The sequence below is a fragment of the Echiichthys vipera genome (genome assembly GCF_963691815.1).
Source record: "Echiichthys vipera genome assembly, chromosome: 1".
Taxonomy (NCBI): domain Eukaryota; kingdom Metazoa; phylum Chordata; class Actinopteri; order Perciformes; family Trachinidae; genus Echiichthys; species Echiichthys vipera.
The window spans coordinates 33,506,518-33,524,311 of NC_139826.1; the positions used below are offsets into that span (position 1 = coordinate 33,506,518).

General features: G+C 41.9%; 1 protein-coding gene across 7 annotated transcripts in view; it reads left to right on the forward strand.

The window, feature by feature from the left end:
* The window catches only part of neo1a (neogenin 1a), a 161,952-nt gene extending 146,001 nt beyond the window's left edge, over nucleotides 1–15,951 (forward strand). For 2 of the 7 annotated variants that reach the window (XM_083940586.1, XM_083940591.1), the window contains exons 17-29: nucleotides 1,945–2,120; nucleotides 4,807–4,945; nucleotides 6,381–6,488; nucleotides 7,567–7,761; nucleotides 8,605–8,637; nucleotides 8,865–8,933; nucleotides 9,145–9,283; nucleotides 9,435–9,679; nucleotides 10,242–10,334; nucleotides 10,677–10,847; nucleotides 11,167–11,454; nucleotides 12,941–13,077; nucleotides 13,742–15,951. In XM_083940586.1, the coding sequence (XP_083796712.1) occupies nucleotides 1,945–2,120; nucleotides 4,807–4,945; nucleotides 6,381–6,488; nucleotides 7,567–7,761; nucleotides 8,605–8,637; nucleotides 8,865–8,933; nucleotides 9,145–9,283; nucleotides 9,435–9,679; nucleotides 10,242–10,334; nucleotides 10,677–10,847; nucleotides 11,167–11,454; nucleotides 12,941–13,077; nucleotides 13,742–13,828 (1,880 nt within the window). In that variant the 3' untranslated portion in view covers nucleotides 13,829–15,951. Of the gene's footprint in view, nucleotides 1–1,944; nucleotides 2,121–4,806; nucleotides 4,946–6,380; nucleotides 6,489–7,566; nucleotides 7,762–8,604; nucleotides 8,638–8,864; nucleotides 8,934–9,144; nucleotides 9,284–9,434; nucleotides 9,680–10,241; nucleotides 10,335–10,676; nucleotides 10,848–11,166; nucleotides 11,455–12,940; nucleotides 13,078–13,535 lie in introns of all 7 variants that reach the window. The other 5 variants (XM_083940589.1, XM_083940587.1, XM_083940592.1 and 2 more) reach the window with 5 other exon arrangements.
* The last annotated feature ends 1,843 nt before the right edge of the window (nucleotides 15,952–17,794 follow it).

The following is a 17,794-nucleotide window of genomic DNA, read 5'->3' on the forward strand; positions in this document are numbered from 1 at the left end:
TCAAAGCAGAACCAAAGCCCACCACCATCGTCTGCCGCTGAATCCTCGGGGGCGCGTTCCCTTCCTGCCAGTTTGTTCAAGTCGGGATTAAAAAGACGAGCTGACCTACATAGTACTTTTTCTTTTGGAAAGGAAAAAATACTGCGGGAAAACTTGGTGAACGTAGGTTTAGAGAGTGCTACGTTGAATGTGTTATAATAATGTGACATTTCAACTGAAGAGCAGGAAATTGCACCCCCATCTGTAACAACATGTTAGAAGGGCAAGTCGGCCCCTTCCCTGCACTGTTTTCTACTGGTTAACAGCAGAGACTGTACTCTTCCAAGCTGGGGGAAGAAGTGCAGCTTGCATGCCACTCCAAAAACTTTAATGCCTCTCCACAGCCACATGAATCATGAACATCATGCACACACACACACACACACACACACACGCTGACTCAGTCTTGGGAATATAATGAGGGCAGCTCTGCACAAAGAAGTGTCAAATGGAGCGAGGCGGAGAGGAGAGCAGAGGACCAACAAGTGATCGAGTAGGAGTGTCATCGAGGGTGACTGACCAAAGCTTTTTCTTCCATCACAACTAAACCAGAGTAGGGAAACCAGCAGCCGGGAGGCCATCTTGACTCATTCATTCTTCAGTCTAGGAGCTGCTTGTTGGAAACCCTCTTTCCCTCTCGAACACACACTCACTGGGTTTTATGAGGTGTAATGGGCAGGCACCTTACACACAAACACACTCAAGTGTTTTTCATGCAAGCACATATACACACTGTCACTCTGACATATTCAAATGATTAAACAACAGGTCGCTGTTACTAGATTTCAACTTAAGAGGAGACTTCCCAGGTAAACACAAAAAAAGTTCATGCACAGGTAGATTTTTGAGATTTTGGGCAATTTTTGCTTCCTTAGTGTTCTTTTAGACACATCCAATAGGGTATTAGACTACTTTAAACATGAAAAACACATAGTTATAGTTAGTATATATAATACAGGACAACATGATGTTAAGTTGTCAGGTGCTAATTAAAACACGCAACACAGAAACAATAATACACAACATGCAAACAAAAATACAATGTATTGTTGTTATCATTATTATTACACGACTGAATTCTCCCAATTGAAGTGATGCATCTCCTTACCTGGTATTGCTTCAAAGAGGAAACTGTCACCGCAAGCTTTTCACCGAACACCTTTGAGCCTGAGAACAGAAGCAGCACTCAACACAACCACCATTCGTCCGTGACCCTCTTCTCTGCCTGCAGGCGTCTCTACTTGAAGCCGCTGCATTTGTTCTACAGTTTTCAAGGACATGCAAAAGTGGAAAAATGTTCAGTGTCCTTCTGTTTATCCACTTTGCATTCAAATGTTGTGAAAAGCTCCATGACGTAAACATTTTGTAACAGTTCAGCTCCCTCTGAAAAGAGTCGATACTTAAATGTGCGAGTTTAAAAGGTTGGCTGTAGAGTTGTGGGTATCTGCTTTCAGCTTAGTTTTCCATCAACTGAAATCTTTTCTGATGAATAGAGTATCTCTTCCTCTCTGTCTGTAGTGCCACAGTAGCTATTAATAGATCCCATTCTGTACAGTAGCTCCTATACAGCCTGTAGATTTGTCTTATTGTCGAGGTCACTGTCTGTTTTTCTAATAGAATCTTCTCTCTCTTTCTCTTCACCCTTCCCAATCCCATCCATGTTGCACTCACCTTTTTTCTCCCTCACCCTTCTTTATTTTAACTCATTAACCTTATTTTCTCCTGTCGGTTCCTTCCCTGCATCCTGTTTTGACTCCACTGTCTGATCCGCCACGCTTGACTTTATGTTTTAATTTTGGTCATTTTAATTTGTGTGCGTGCATGCGGATTTTCCTGCCTGACGTGCAGACCCCATAGACCCCGATGTTGACCTGTACGAACTCTTCCATGCTCCATACACCCCAGTACCAGACCCCTCTCCCATGATGCCGCCCGTGGGTGTTCAGGCCTCCGTGCTGAGCCACGACACCATCAAGGTGACCTGGGCGGACAACTCGCTGCCCAAGAACCAGAAGATCACAGATAACCGCTTCTACACGGTGCGCTGGAAGACCAACATCCCTGCCAACACTAAAGTGAAGGTAGGAGATTCTTCGTCCGGGTTTGATGTGGGTTTGTTCCTTCAGATAATTGGATTCAAAGGATTTGTTCTGTATTACTCTTAAGATAATTGAGGATGAGTTTCTCAAATAAAAGATGCTCCAGTTTAATTTATAAACTCCCGCTGCTTTTTCTGGTTTAGCTCAGCACTTTTAAGCTCAAGTAACTTCTTTACAACTTGGTGCAATTCAAGTTCAACTCAATTTCATTCTCATTTCAGTCTCATCAAACTTTGGTGATACACCTTCATTTAATACAGTGCAATGTCTGTGTATTTCTGTGCTGCGCTCCCTCCTTGCCTACACTTACAGGAGAGATGCATCAATGCGCTGAACATAAACAGAAATATCATGTGATGATGATATACAGTATAATAAAGTATTGCCACAGCAGCTCCCAAGCACATTGGAAGCATAATGCAGACGATTGTGTCTGAGTTATAATCTATTTCCATCCAAAACAAGAGAAGAAGTCACTCTGTTTTTAAGAAATTCTTCCTCATAATTTAGTGTTGCAGCATTAGTAAAGCTGATCGATACGCCCAAAATCTGATATCCCGACATAGGTCATTTCATATCTTCGTAACTATACATATCACGATATAGCATGTTTTCTGATAATTCAGTAAATACATAAATAGTCTAGAAGAAATAACCACATGGGGAAGTCTGGTTTTGTATACTCCTGTGTGAATGAAAAACTTGACAAATTAAAATTATTATTTCATTTTATTAAGAACTTTCATGCAAAATGAACATAACATGAAAGGATGAGAAAGTAAAGCCTAAATATTGCTTTAAGGCAGTTGAGACGCGCTTTTTCCACATGACAGACTGGTGTATCTGTTTACAGTGCAGCCAAACAAAGTTGTGTTGTTAAAATCAAAACTTTCCATCATGCCATGAGCAACCATGGATTCATGGTGCATACTCTCTGAGGAGTAAAATATAATAAAAACTTAAATATCTCTTTAATATTCTTTTTTGTCATTCATTTATCCTTTGTTTAGTCTATAACATGTCAGAAAATAGTGAAAAATGCTAATAATTTCCCACTGCCCAGGGTACTCTGATTGTTTGTTCTTTCTGACTAACAGTACAAAACATAAAAGTATTCCATTTTCAAATATATAGAACAAAAGGAGCAGCAATCCTTAGGTTTGAGCAAAAGTCATGAGTGCACATGAGTGTAATGTTTTAAACAGAGTAAAATATTTGTAGTGAATCACGCTGAGCCCAGCCTGAAAAATAAGATAAACTGATAAATTATTCAACAAGAGATAAACTAAGAACTAGAAAACAGTCTGTACATCTGACAGTGCATTCTCCATTCAGCCAACTCAGAACACACGCGCGCACACACACACGCACACACATGCACACATTGACACACACACAAGCACACACACAGGCACACACACACACACACATGCACACATACACATGCACACATACACATGCACACACACACATGCACATACACAGGCACACAAACACACACACGCGCATTACACACACACACACAGGCACACACACACACACACACACACACACACACACACACATTGACACACACCACACACATTGACACACACACACACACACACACACACACACACACACACACACACACACACACACACACACACATACACACAGACTCAGCAGTCAAGTCTTGCTGCTTGAAGCTCAAATTGGTTTGATTCTCTCGCTGTGGCAGTAATTAAAGAGTTCCACTGGCTCGTTATGTTTCAGTCCCATTAACCAAATTCAATATCTTAACAAGTCTATTAGGTCTCTTCTGGTGTTTTGCGTCAGTGGATCCTTCACTCTGTAAACTACGTCCTGTTTGTGTGCGAGTCTATCTTGAGACCAGTCTAAGAAACGGTGATGTCCTCACCTTAATGCCGCTGTTCCTCATGTCCTCTGTGCTCGCAGTAGCCAGACGAGCTTGTACATTATTGAAGAGACGGCTGCTCTCAAAGTGGCAGCATGTTTCCTTAGAACAGAGTGTTTTCTTTTCCTATCCCACTGACCTCTGTTTGACAGCCCCCACCGGAGAACTGCATTTCTGTCATAGCACGCAACGTTACGGATAGGGCTGTTAGCGAACCTGACTCAGCTCAGGCCAGCAAATTACAAGATGAATTATTGCATAACACGAGGTTTTTTTATTTGCAGTAACAGTTCATGAATGTAGTAATTCGCTGCATTTGGTTTTACAACTTATTCATTAGGGTTACACATGTTTTTGTGTAACACTATTTTTCAAACCAAACACAACTGAGCATAGCAAAATGTAAAAGGTTCTGCTTCCACTCGGTGGTCAGTGTGTATAATGTATCCTAAACGCTTATTATTGGAACAAGTCATGTCAATGTGTTGTTTTGTGATGATTCCTAAAATGGCAATACATTTTTTGTTTTTTTAAAGATATGAAGAACATATAATATAAATATATAATAGGTATTTTTCCCCATTTTCTGTCATAATGTTAATCAATGAATCAGGAAAATCACCAGCAGACGAATAGGTTGTATTGATAATTGAGTGTTAAAAAAGATCAAATTTAATGATAAAATACTTCCTCAGTGTTCATGATCTGCCATCAAACTAGCTGAATTGTTGTTCATAGTGTGTGTTTGTGTGTTTGCCTGTCCCTGCTCAGATGGCCAACACCACCAGCCTGAACCACATGGTGACGGGTCTGAAGCCCAACACACTCTACGAGTTCTCCGTCATGGTGACCAAAGGGCGCCGCACCAGCACATGGAGCATGACTGCACAGGGAACCACCTTTGAGACCAGTAGGAGCACACGCCCACACACACACACACACACACACACACACACACACACACACACACACACACACACACACACACACACACACACACAGAAATAATTGTGCAGAAACACACAAACTGAACATAATCACAAAGACATAAACCAATAAGTTCAGCATAACAAGCCCCTGGCTGGCTGGGAGTAACGTTTCACTTCTCGCAGCCCAAATGGAAGGAGAGGACACACCTGTGGAAAATCAAGCGGCCTCTGCACAGAATATATAATCAAAATAATACGAAAGGTATTTATCAGTAAATCGCACACTAACTGTGAGTGAAATTGAGAAAACCTGCAGAAAATCTGGTGATTGCAGAATATAATTTCCGCACTGCTCTGCCGTTCACTGCCAGTAAGTTGGACTAACCCCGCTTCCACGCAGAATATGCAATTGGACCAATCATGAATAAATAACAGTCATAATCAGAAGACTACAAATACAGTTTTGTGTTAAAACAATTTGTTTACATTTTTCTCTTGACTTGCAGACCCTTGGCAGTGTGTCAGCCTGAGGAGCAAACTGAGGCCTGACTCCTTTTATGGGCTAAAAAAAACAACATTTTATTTGGATCCATTATTTATTTTCCTGTTCATTATTCCATTACTGTTGAACTTTATGTTCCCTTCTGCTCGGCACAATATCTGAGGCAAGACAGTAAATGATTACTGTCTCCCCCGAGTCTGCTGCATCCAAATTACATAAATTTACCGTTTCTGTGTTAAAACGACTTGGAGTGCCGTCACCATAGCAACGTATAGTCCTTTTAAATCCATAGGCCATTTTGTTTCAAAAACATACAATCCCCTGAGTATTTGATGAGATTCCTGCAGTGCTACGTGCAGATATTGAAGTGTCAGAGTCCATACTTCATTATAAGCTGTAACGGCTGAGCTTAAAGATGCCTCACAATAAACCAGACATTAAAAACTCAAACTGATTTTGTTTATATGTGTTATTGGGTTGAGAGTTATTGGACTTTTCATAAAAAATGAAGTGGAACATTTTGTTGTTTTTTTATTAAGAGGTGAGAACAGCCAGTTCTTTTCTGCCCAGCCAGGGGTTCGTTTCACAAGAGTGCAAGTGGATTTTATCTACACGGTCATAAACAGACACACACACACGCACACACACACACACACACACACACACACACACACACACACACACACACACACGTAAACAAGTCATAAACTTTCATTTGTCCTTGTATAGACATACCCAGCACAAAGACACAGTTTACTCATATCTTTGTAGTAAAGATACTAGTGAGAGCACCATGTTGTTGAATTTAGAACTGTAAAAAGCGTGCGCCATCTTGACCTTTATATCTCAACAACACAGCAAATGTCCTGTCTCAATAACTCCTACATCCCTCCACCCCTCCACCCCTCCCACAGTTCCCAGTTCCTCCCCGAAGGACGTGACCGTGGTGAGCAAAGAGAACAAACCTCGCACCATAATCGTCAACTGGCAGCCTCCCTCTGAGGCCAATGGAAAGATCACTGGTGAGTCTCTCTTGTGTGTTACATATACATACATACAGTATAATGTGGTAGATCTAGACTCAGTTTCAACCTAAAAATCCCCCCAGTTTTTTCTGTTAAAGCCACAAATCAGCAGCAGCTGCAGCTTTATCAGCACTTTCAAAACCAACGTAGAGAAGCTGCTCAGCTCTGTACTCACTGACTTGAAATTCTATATTTAGGGTCATTCATGACTTGCCTTTATTGGACCAGCATAGATTTGCGATGTGCTTTCGTGTTTAGCTTTGTATTGCCTGCCCTGTGTGTTCTGCTTTGTATAACTTGTGCCACAGTATGTTTTTACTGTAGACTGTTTGTTGTGCTACGGTTTCTGTATTTTGACCTGCCAAAGGACTACAGAATTAGATATAAGTCATAATCTGGTACGGTGCATCAAATGGTGACATTTATGTTTTAACTGTACACATCCATCATCTTCAACCGCTTGTCCCCGATGGGGTCGCAGGGGGCTGGCTCTGATCACAGCTGACATCGGGCGTGAGGCTGGGTACACCCTGGACAGAACGCCAGTCTATCGCAGGGCACATAGAGACAGACAACCATTCACAGTCAGATTCACACCTACGGGCAATTAAGAGTCATCAATTAACACCTAACACATGCGTGTCTTTGGACCGTGGGAGGAAGCCAGAGAACCTGGGGAGAACCACGCAGACACGGGGAGAACATGCAAACTCCAAACATTTAGTAATAAAAGAATAAAGCAAATGTGTTTTTCTAGGCAGAAAAAAAGTCAGATATCTGACTAAATTTTAACCATTTTGACCTCTTTAACAGCTCGTTACTAAACATTGACTATAGTTAAATCATATTTAGGTGGAGATTTGATTTGCGTTTGAAAAAAATCCACAGAAAATGTAGGAGCTGCAATGCAGTGAATTTAATTACCCAATAAAGAGTGTTATGCATGACTCTGATGGCACAGCTTGACTTGGACTAAGTATCACAAAAACATCGTAGTTGATGTTATTTTGCTCAGCATTAACGCCACTGAATCTTAACAGATTGCTCTCTCTCTTTCTGACCTTCCCTGTTGCAGGCTACATCATCTACTACAGCACAGATGTAAACGCAGAGGTCCACGACTGGGTAATTGAACCGGTCGTGGGCAACCGTCTGACCCACCAGATCCAGGAGCTGACGCTGGACACTACATACTATTTCAAGATCCAGGCCCGAAACTCAAAGGGCATGGGCCCCATGTCTGAGGCCGTTCATTTCCGCACTCCAAAGAGTAAGTTTGGAAAACGAGACGGGAACAACCATAAGGACAAATGGTTTAAAGGAAACTGCACCCACACTTTTGCCAGTTCAAGAATAATTCCACCTAGCACTTCAAGGGCAGTATGTCTTTCTCAGGAGTTGGTGGAAGTATACAAAAGCTTTTAAGGGGAGAGGATAAATATTGGATTTACATTAGTCAGGTTGCCAGAAAGACGCCCTGTGTTTGCTCTGTTAAAATGTCATGCATGCCATTACTGCTTCATTAGTGGGGAACAAGGCCAGGGGGGTGGCTTTGGTTGGGGCGTGTTGTAGTTTAAGGCACCGGTGAGAGAATGAAAGTCCAGTTTGGTTAACAGATAAATGCTTTTATTGGCTCATCAGATGCCAAAACACTGCACAAGGATCTGCAATACTCATACATAGTTTTACAGCGCTTCACCGTAGAAATACAAGCTTAATATCACAAAGTAATCCTCTAGGAATGTGTGCCCTGCTGGATGATATCCTCAAATACATACTGAATATTCTCTTGACAGGGATGAGTCCTTTTAAATCAAAGCTTTACTTGTGGGAAGTTTACTAAAGTACTTAAATCTGTGTCTGTGTTTTATTGGACCATTCGTAGGATCATTTTTATAATCTTTACTTCGATGCTTTGCTTTTGATATCAGCTTGGCTCTGTCTGTAATACACTCTTGCTGTTTGGTTCCCATTCTTCTAATTTGGCCTCTTTCCTCCCCCTCACAGCTCCCATCTCTCGCTTTGTTTCTGTCTCTCACGCCGCTCTTTTCAGCTAACCAGTTTTTTGCTTTTTTATTGTCTCTCCCTCCCTGCTCTCCTTTGGCCTGTTAAGCTGAGTCCTCTGACAAAATGGCTAATGACCAAGGTAAACTCCCCCTCCACACTTTATCTTTCACTGCTGACTCTGCACCTGGTGTATCTCTCTTTCCTGAGATTGCCATCTTTTGGGCTGATGAAAACTTGGGCTGCATCAAAATCTGTTTCTGCTTGTAGAGATGTTCAGGTTATAATGTATGACATGTATAAATGTTTGACAGTAGAAGAGGCCATGAAAACACTAACGTAAAACATATTTTTCCCATTTTTATTCAGCGTCAAATCTTCCACCGAAGCCGGGGCCTTCAGGTAACCAACATCCGCAGGACGCTGGTAATGCAGTTGGTAAGATTTCTTTAACAGTCCTGATCAGATACCATGCCATCACTGAGACACTACAGTCACTAAAACCATGATCTCATTGTGTCTAGAAAGTTGGAAATGAGGCTCTTTTCTCTTGAAAGTGCAATTTGTGACCATATTTTTGCGGTAGTTGTGTCTTTTAAAGAGGTATTTTAAAATGTATCTAGTCTAATCCAGTCTTTCTCCTCTCGAGGTAAATCAGGGGTTGGAGGCAACAGTGAAGGCCACATCCTGGTCATTGTCATCATCATCTCAGTGGGAGCCTTCATCATCATTGCGGTGGTGGTGGGGGCCTTCCTGTGCACACGGCGCTCCACGTCCCACCAGAAGAAGTAAGAAGCTCAGTTACACTTTTACCTCTCTTGTCCTCTTTTCGTTTCTCCATGTTTTCTAAAATACAGTTTCTAACTATCTACATCTTGCCGGTACTTCCCTTTAAATGAGGTCAGTCTTTCACCCTTGCCTCTTTGTTCCCTCCTGCAGAAAGCGAGCCGCCTCAAAGTCCTCAAATGGCTCCCACAAATACAAGGGAAACTCCAAAGACCTGAAACCACCCGATCTTTGGATTCACCACGAGAGGCTGGAGCTCAAACCCATGGATAAGTCGCCAGATCCTAATCCAGTCATGACCGAAACGCCCATCCCGCGCACCTCGCAGGACATCACGCCGGCTGATAGTGGCCTGGAAAGCAACCCCCACCTGCAGCAGCGGCGCAACTCCTACCGTGGTCAGTCTTGCCCCAGAGGAGAAGACCTAAAATATTATATTATAGGAAAGAGATCAAAGTGAAATGCTGGCCTCGCTGCCTGAGCTTACATGCATAATAACACTGAGCAAACTTCTTGAGTTTGCCTGGCAGACAGGAAAGTACATTTTGGGAGCTTGACTCAGAAAACAGTTTAGTGTGTTAATAACCTCAGTTTTACTTCCAGGGGGACGACGGCAGCAGGAGAAGGAGAAATTGGGATGTTTTTTTTGCTGTTGTTTTTTCATTGTTATTATCATGCAAAACATTTCATGCTTTACATACATAATGTCCACTACTTGTCATGATCGCAGTGCTGCAGGCACACGCTGCCGATACTACAGCGTTCACAGTCCAGTGAATCCGCTCAGTATCATCAGTTCACAGCAAAAGAGTGCTGAGTGTGACGATGAGATTTAGAAATGCAATCTTACCCCATGAATATAAAATTGATTAAGGATCCTCAGGTCTAAAGATGGATCATTCACAAAAAAAGAACAGTAGAGAGTCTTTCTGATTGGCTGGTTTCCACCATACCTTTTAGGCCACGAATCAGAGGACAGCCTGTCTACACTAGCTGGCCGACGAGGGATGAGGCCTAAAATGATGATGCCTTTTGACGCACAGCCGCCTCAGCGTAAGTGTGTGTGAGAGATAGTGTGTGTGTGTGTGTGTGTGAGATAATCCGCAGATAGCGAGCAGTCGATTTGGAAAATCTTCACTTAGAATTTGGGAACAAATGACCAAACCACAAATTCATCTGATGCTTCCCTAAAAAAATGTTCATTGTTATTGTTTTTTTTCTGAATTTGGTAAATGAGTGACAGACAGAGAACATTCAAGTGTGTTTATTACAGAAAACTGCATGTGTGTGTATCTCACCAGCAATACTTCCACGCCATCTATCATTATTACACCTGGTTAAACATTTCGTCCTGTGTGTGTGTGTGTTTGTGTGTGTGTCCATTTCCAATCACAGCTGTGATTAGTGCTCACCCCATCCATTCCCTTGATAACCATCACCACCATTATCACATGGGCAGCCTGGCGTCGCCGACACGCAGCTACCTCTACCACCAGGGCAGCGGGCACCCACGCCTGCACGCCTGCGCCACCCCCATCTCCCATCTAGAGAGGGTGGACTCCACAGGTGAGACACTGCCCCTTGCTGGACAGCAGGAGAAAAACCGGAAGACAGCACACTCATTTTCATTAACTGGTTTTGTCATTTGCTCATTCATTTGCATGCAGCTGCCATATTGCTACATTCATATATTTTTTAAGTGTTACTAACGACTCTTCTCTGACCTTCCTGCCTGAAATATTCTCTTCTAGTCACATCAACTTCTACCAAAAAAACTCAACGTTACTACCAGGAATGCACTGAGTTACAGCTGAATTGTTCAATAGACCAAAAATATGCGTATGCCTGTAAACCTCTGCTCATTGTCTCTCCCTTACCCCTCCAGAGTCAGTGAGGAATACCCCCAGTTCGGAGCCCCTCCCTCCAGCCACCGCCTCCTCTCAGGTGTCCTGCCCGTCTGAGATCCTGGCCGACCCTGAGGGCAGCTACCACGGCTCCACCACCACAGAGGAGGAGCCCAGCTACTCCAGCAACCTGCCCCCCCATCGCTCGGCCCACCCGCACGCCCACGCCCACCCGCTCAAGAGCTTCGCCGTACCTGCAATCCCAGCCACCAGCCATCCATCGTACGAATCGCCTGCCCTGCCCAGCACTCCGCTGCTCGCACAGACTGGTGAGCAGACACACACACACACACACACACACACACACACACACACACACACACACACACACACACACATGGAAATGATGAAGGCTGATGTTTTATATCCAAAAGGTCAACTTCACTGTGACATCATGATGTTTCATAACTCACTGCCTGGTTAAAGAGATTAACATCCACTTTTTGCCAAAAATACACTTAATACCTTTTATTATTTATATGATTCCTTAAGTTACACAACTTTTTAATTATCTAGATATTTTGATGCATAGTTTTCTCAGGGCGCACTCATACTGTCCATTCGCACTGTACCCCATGCTTTAGGGTGATTGAACCCCCTCTTCCTCCGCGGCCCAGGCCCATTTGTAATCACATTACTTGAAATGATCTGGGCCTCGGCTCGAGTGCCTCTTGTTTATACGTCATCACCCCTCTGAGTTTTATCAGTTTTAAAATATCCGTCACAAGGAACAGACGCATATAAACAGACATCAGGAATGCTGTTGATGCTAACGCTCGTGCCCGTACATGTGTAGCCGTGCTTTTCAAAAGCCCACCTCTCTTAACCGGGCCACGGCCGGCAAGCGTGCCGTGCCTGCATGCGGTACAGTTGTGCTCACACTGGTCAAATGAACGAGACTTTAGCCGTGAAGCGTGCTTGTGCACGGTACGAATGGACAGTGCGAGTGCGCCTCCTGTCAATGAAAATGTTATATTAATAAGTTTATTATGTTATATTGGGAATCTCTAAGAATACAAGTTGCTTTCCTCCACTTCATCCTCATTTTCATTACACTTAGGTTTAAGAACAAGACTGGTGATATTCTGTCCACATAAAAAGACCAAAACCACAGTGCTTTAGTCTTTCTTAGTACTTTCAGACATCCCCAGCCTGTCTGTGTCACTCAGAAGATTTAAATATTTAAAAACAGGTCACGTACATTTTAAATTGACTCAAACAGCAGAAAGTAGTTCATTTCATGGTGACTTTTTTAGCTGTGGATTAATACACATTTGGTCCTCTCTGGAGCCGTCTCTGCAGCAGGACACTGTATGTTGGATTGAGTCAAAATAAACCACAGTGTGTGTGTTCAGGGTATTGGAGGAACATGTCACTCAACAGTGTGGCTCACTGGTGTGTTTTAATAATGTTTGGACAACAAAGGGAAGGTGCTCTATCAGACTTACACAGAAGATTACACACGTGGTGGTAGTGATCAATACATTCTTGGTTTTGGTGTTTTAATGGAATTTTTTTATATATATATATAAAAAAACTTCTGGAAACATTCAAACCTGTTTTCAAAACAAAGTCCTGAATCTTCACTTTTCAGGACAATTTGACCAATGCAAGTAGTAAAAAACCAAAACTTTCACTAAACTATGAATAGGTGACTCAAGGCAGATGTGTTCACTCTTGCAGAGAGTAGTTTCCCATTTGTCATTTGTTGCCTTCATTGACTGATGTGTATTTGTGTGCATTTGTCACATTCAGGGCTTCCTACTCACCCCCATGTTGTTAAAACAGCCTCTATTGGAACACTAGGAAGGACACGAACACCAATGATTGTCACTGTGCCCAACGCCCCCGATGTGCCAGAGACCAGCAAGATGCTGGAAGATGTCGACAGCGTGAGTATAGCGCCCCACACTGGCTGCTTGTAGCATTGCAGTCTGTTTAACCAGGCCTGACGTTGGTGAATATTTATTATTTAGTCATTTAAAATGATACCGATCACACATTCCTTCCAAATCCATGTTTTCTTTGGGCACTGGAATATACAGTTACTTTCCACTGGACATTGGTTTTAACCACATTTTCTGTTTGTTCTCTCTCTCTTTTCATTCTTTCCAACTTCAATCTCACCATTTTTGTGGCGTTGTCGGCTGCCGTTTGATCAACTCATTTAACTTCTAACAACTGACCATAACACAACCCATAACCGGAATGATTTTATTTTGACCATTTAATCTCCATGTCCTCATCCCCGTTTGGTTGTTGACCATTTGTTGACTTCTCTTTTGGATGTTTTGCTTTTGTCTGCTGCCTTTTTTTGTTGTTGTTGTTGTTGTTGTTTACGTCGCTTCAGTCCCATTGACCCATCCCCCAGCTCGCCTCACCCCACCCATACGACTCCCCCTGTCCTCTGTGAAAGACTGACCCTTTCCTCCTCTCCTTTCCCTTTTTTCTCCTCCCTCCTTCCTTCCTTCCCTCCCTCCCTCCCTCCAGGTGCTTGCCTCCCTCGCCCCCTGCCCCTCCCCCGCCCCCCGCAGTAACCCTGTTCCTCTCCCTCAGAGCTACGAGCCCGACGAGCTGACCGAGGAGATGGCCCACCTCGAGGGCCTCATGAAGGACCTGAACGCCATCACCACAGCGCCATGAGCATGCACGCACACCTACATACACACTCTCTCTCACATGTACACACAGAAAGACACACACTCTCAAAGTCAAACAAACATGCCCAAACATGAACGTTGGGAGCCAGACGCTGGTGGACACAAAATGGCTTCTTGTGCCCAAGAAAACTCTCACGTCCCCCTGCAGAGGAAAAAAACAAAACAAAAAAACTCCAGACTGAAACTTAGGAACTTTTTTTCGGCTTACCTTGCTCAGTCTCAGGAAGGAGATTGCCATGAGAGGGAAGGAAAAAGTGACGCGCATCCTCTTTTTATGAAGAACCGTTCTCAGAGACAATGAACTTTAAAACATTGGTCGCTTTCAACCGGAAGATTGTGAATTTTTTCCTCGGCAAAAATACGTACGGTAGGTTTTTTTGTGGGCGAACGGTTGATTCAATGTCAAGTCAAAAGGAGAAAGTCCAAAAATATGCTGATTTTGATGTTGGTGCTCATCAGCGCAGTCTACACACAGTGTTTGTTTGATTAGTGTTTTCTTTGTGCATTTTGTAAATCTATTGGGCCGTTTCAGTGAAGTGAACATTGGATATCAGCCCCCCCTTTACAAGCTTACATTATTCATAAACACGGTCGTTTTTTTATCCCCTTGTGTCATATATTGTGCCATGACTTTTTATTATTTTCTATGTTATTGTATTATTTTTTTTACACACATATCCTTATAAACATGTACATATGTTGTGTTTTTTTTTTAAACTGCCTCATTCTTTCGATGTTTCCCATTTGTTCATTGTTATTATTTGGGATGAAAGTGGGATTTCAAGTGAGTCCCGAAGCTCAGTTTTCATATCAAATGGGGAGAGAAGCCTGATGTGTTTTACAGTACGTTCTTCTCTGGCATTGTGTTGCCCCCTTTGTACATTAAAACATCTTCTTTTTCAGTCTTTTGTTTCTTGTGGGAGCTCCGTTTTAAAAGCCTTACCAACATGTTTGTATGTTGGACAGTCGAGACGTCTCGGCTCTCTGCGGATGTCACTCGGAGATGTGCTGTCACTCGCTGCCATTGCAGTTTCTATGTAGTTCTGTGGGACTTGACAGTATCTCCTCACAGGTCAGGGGTACCGAGGACTCAGGGCGCTGTCCCCCACCCCTCTTAAAAAAAAAATCAGAAAAAAAACTCACATGGCACCCACCCAGTCAGTCAATCAATCAATCAATCAATCAATCACCTGCAACAGACGAATCTTTTATACGAGAAGTTCGATGGAAAGTGTGTGTTGTTTCCAAAAACCAATATTTGGTTTCAGACGTCCGTACTGCTGAACCACGTGTGCATTTACCCACAGCGGCGTGCGTTAGCTGTTTGTTTTTTTCTTCTCCTGCTCCTGTTCTTCATCAGACACCCTGGTTCTTTTACAAATCTTATACGATGCAAAGATGTTGGCCTTTTCAATGGGACTCCCCAGATTTTTTTTTTTTACATGGTAGGTTTTGTATGAAGAAAAAAAAAAAAGAAGCTTGTTCTACACAAATCCGATGTAAAAAGGAAAAAAAAAGAAGTTCATCTAAGAAGCTAGTTTTTCATTACCCTCTTACCCAAAGAAATTTGTCATTTGCAATCATAGTAATTTGCTCTACTTTTGTGAATACCATGTTTCTCATAAATGTACATCGTCATGAATGTCAATATAACTGTAAGAGATTTTAACTATGGATACAAACAAGGAACACGTTTTGGGGGAAACATGATTGAAAACAAAGGGGGGGGGGAGAAAAAGGACCGGACTCCATTTGGGAAATAATCTATTGAGTTGTAAACAGTTGAACCTGTATTGCACTTTTTCACAATTTTTGAAAAGTACATTTCTTACATATCTTGTGTTTTAAATATCAAAAGCTGTTTGTGTAACGTAGTGTCCTAGGTAAGCAGCAGGCAGCTGGTCTTGTTTTTTATGTTTTGTTTTGTTTTTGCTTCAGAGATGATATGAATTTGAGCAGCTGAGTTGTTTACTTCGCGGCTCATGATGAGGAATTATGTTGTTGCTTGTTCATGTACAGAGCTTTCTTCGCTTTCTGTAGAAAAAAAAACTGTGGCTTTTTAAAAAATGTTCAAAAAAAGGTTTGGAAAAAAAGATGTTTTTTTATTGGTGCTCCTATACATTGTGTATACAAACTATTATGAATACTAACAAAGTAAATGTTTCTGCTCGTCTTCTTTTCATCAAGACCCGCGCTGGAGTATAACTAAGTACATTTACTCAAGTGCCGTACCTTGAGTACAAATTTAAGGTGTACTTTTCTTGAGTCTTCATATTTTCTGCTGCTTTATACTTCTACTCCACTACAATATTATGCTTTTTACTCCACTACGTTTGTTTTAAACCATGAGATACTTTGCAGATTCAGATTATTAATAGAAAAGGGGCTTTATTTCTTATTCAGGATGTCTGAAAAAGACTCCCAAATTGCAAAGAGGTGCTATCTGATGTTTTTAAAGATTTTTTTTAGGCAGTTTTGAAGCCTTTTATTATGTAGGACAGACAGGAAATGGGGTGAGCGAGAGAGAGTCAAACCCGCTGCCACTGCCTCGAGGACCTTCGGCTTCTTTACATGGGGCGACTGCTCCAACCACTGTGCCACCGGCCGCCCCAGAGGTACCATCTGATGTTTAGGCTGATCTAAAAGCACATGACAGCAGCGTTCTCAGTGTCAAGAAATGGAAAACTGTATGAGATGTCTTCACCTTCGCTGTGAAAAGTATCGATAAAGTAAATTTAATAGGGTTTTATACAGCGCACACAGTCTCATCCCCATTTTGACTTAACTGCTGCACATGAATCAAAAGCTGGCACTACTGCATATAAAATGTAAATCTGAATCCATGTAAAACAGTAAATGTATTTCAATAATTTGAGTAATCCAGGTGAAATGTGAACAAAGCTATTGAAAAGAGTCAGAGCCATTCAGTAACTTCAGGTAAGTTGAAAATAAATTGACTGTAAATAAAGGTAGAGTTGATTAATATAAGAAAATAGATTCACTGCATCTCTGAGTTTCAAAACTTTGGATTTTGCTAAAAGTTCAGAGAAACGGCATTTTCCACAGTTTAAAAACTATAAAAGTCAAAGCAGCTCCTCTTCCTCTGTGCATCATAACAGTTTTGACCTCAACTAACAAACACATCACAGGGATTTCATATGAACACAATCTCGCCTACAAACATGGTTAACAGGCATTAATTATTAAAATGGTTTTAAAAAAAGAAGAAATAACCTCCATGACAAACTTTTCAGAGATCTGATGACCGATAAGGTTGATCTCCAGGTAAATATGTCTTACACCGTAGAAGACACAGTAGGAGTAAGGATGCAAACAGTAGACTAAAATTACATCATAACTTAAAAATACACAGTATATATAAGTTAGGGACAATTTATACAGTTTAATATACTATTCCAGCCGCCTTAAGTCCATTATCTGTCGTGATTTAGTGGAACATCTAGTAGCTGATAACAATCATACTGAATTTCAATGTTGTTTTCCTCCATTCATTTGAATAACAAGAAATGTGGGATGTAGAAGGTGATTCAGAGGTCTGTAACTGGACTGGGCTGGACATTTTTTTTTTTTAACTTATTTAAAAGTACAAAAGTATTGTTGCTGGTAAAAGGTAGAGTTCATTTTAATTACTTTATATACTGCTGGGTAATGTAACCTAAAAAGTAAATTATCATAAAATGGAAATACTAATACTTAAAGGTTCAATATGGAGAATGAGCAGAACACCGCCATCTAGTGTCTCAAGATCGTAGTCGCAACAACAAAAAATTATTCCACCACTCAGGTTGCCAGTTTGGTCAGACCTGGTCCAGTAGCCTGTTTGAACCCATACCCTTCAGCAAATCACACCATTAAAACAAGTATTGCAGAGGAGTTTGACTGACAGTTACCGTTAGCTGTTACCATAAACATGAAAGTAAGCTTATCG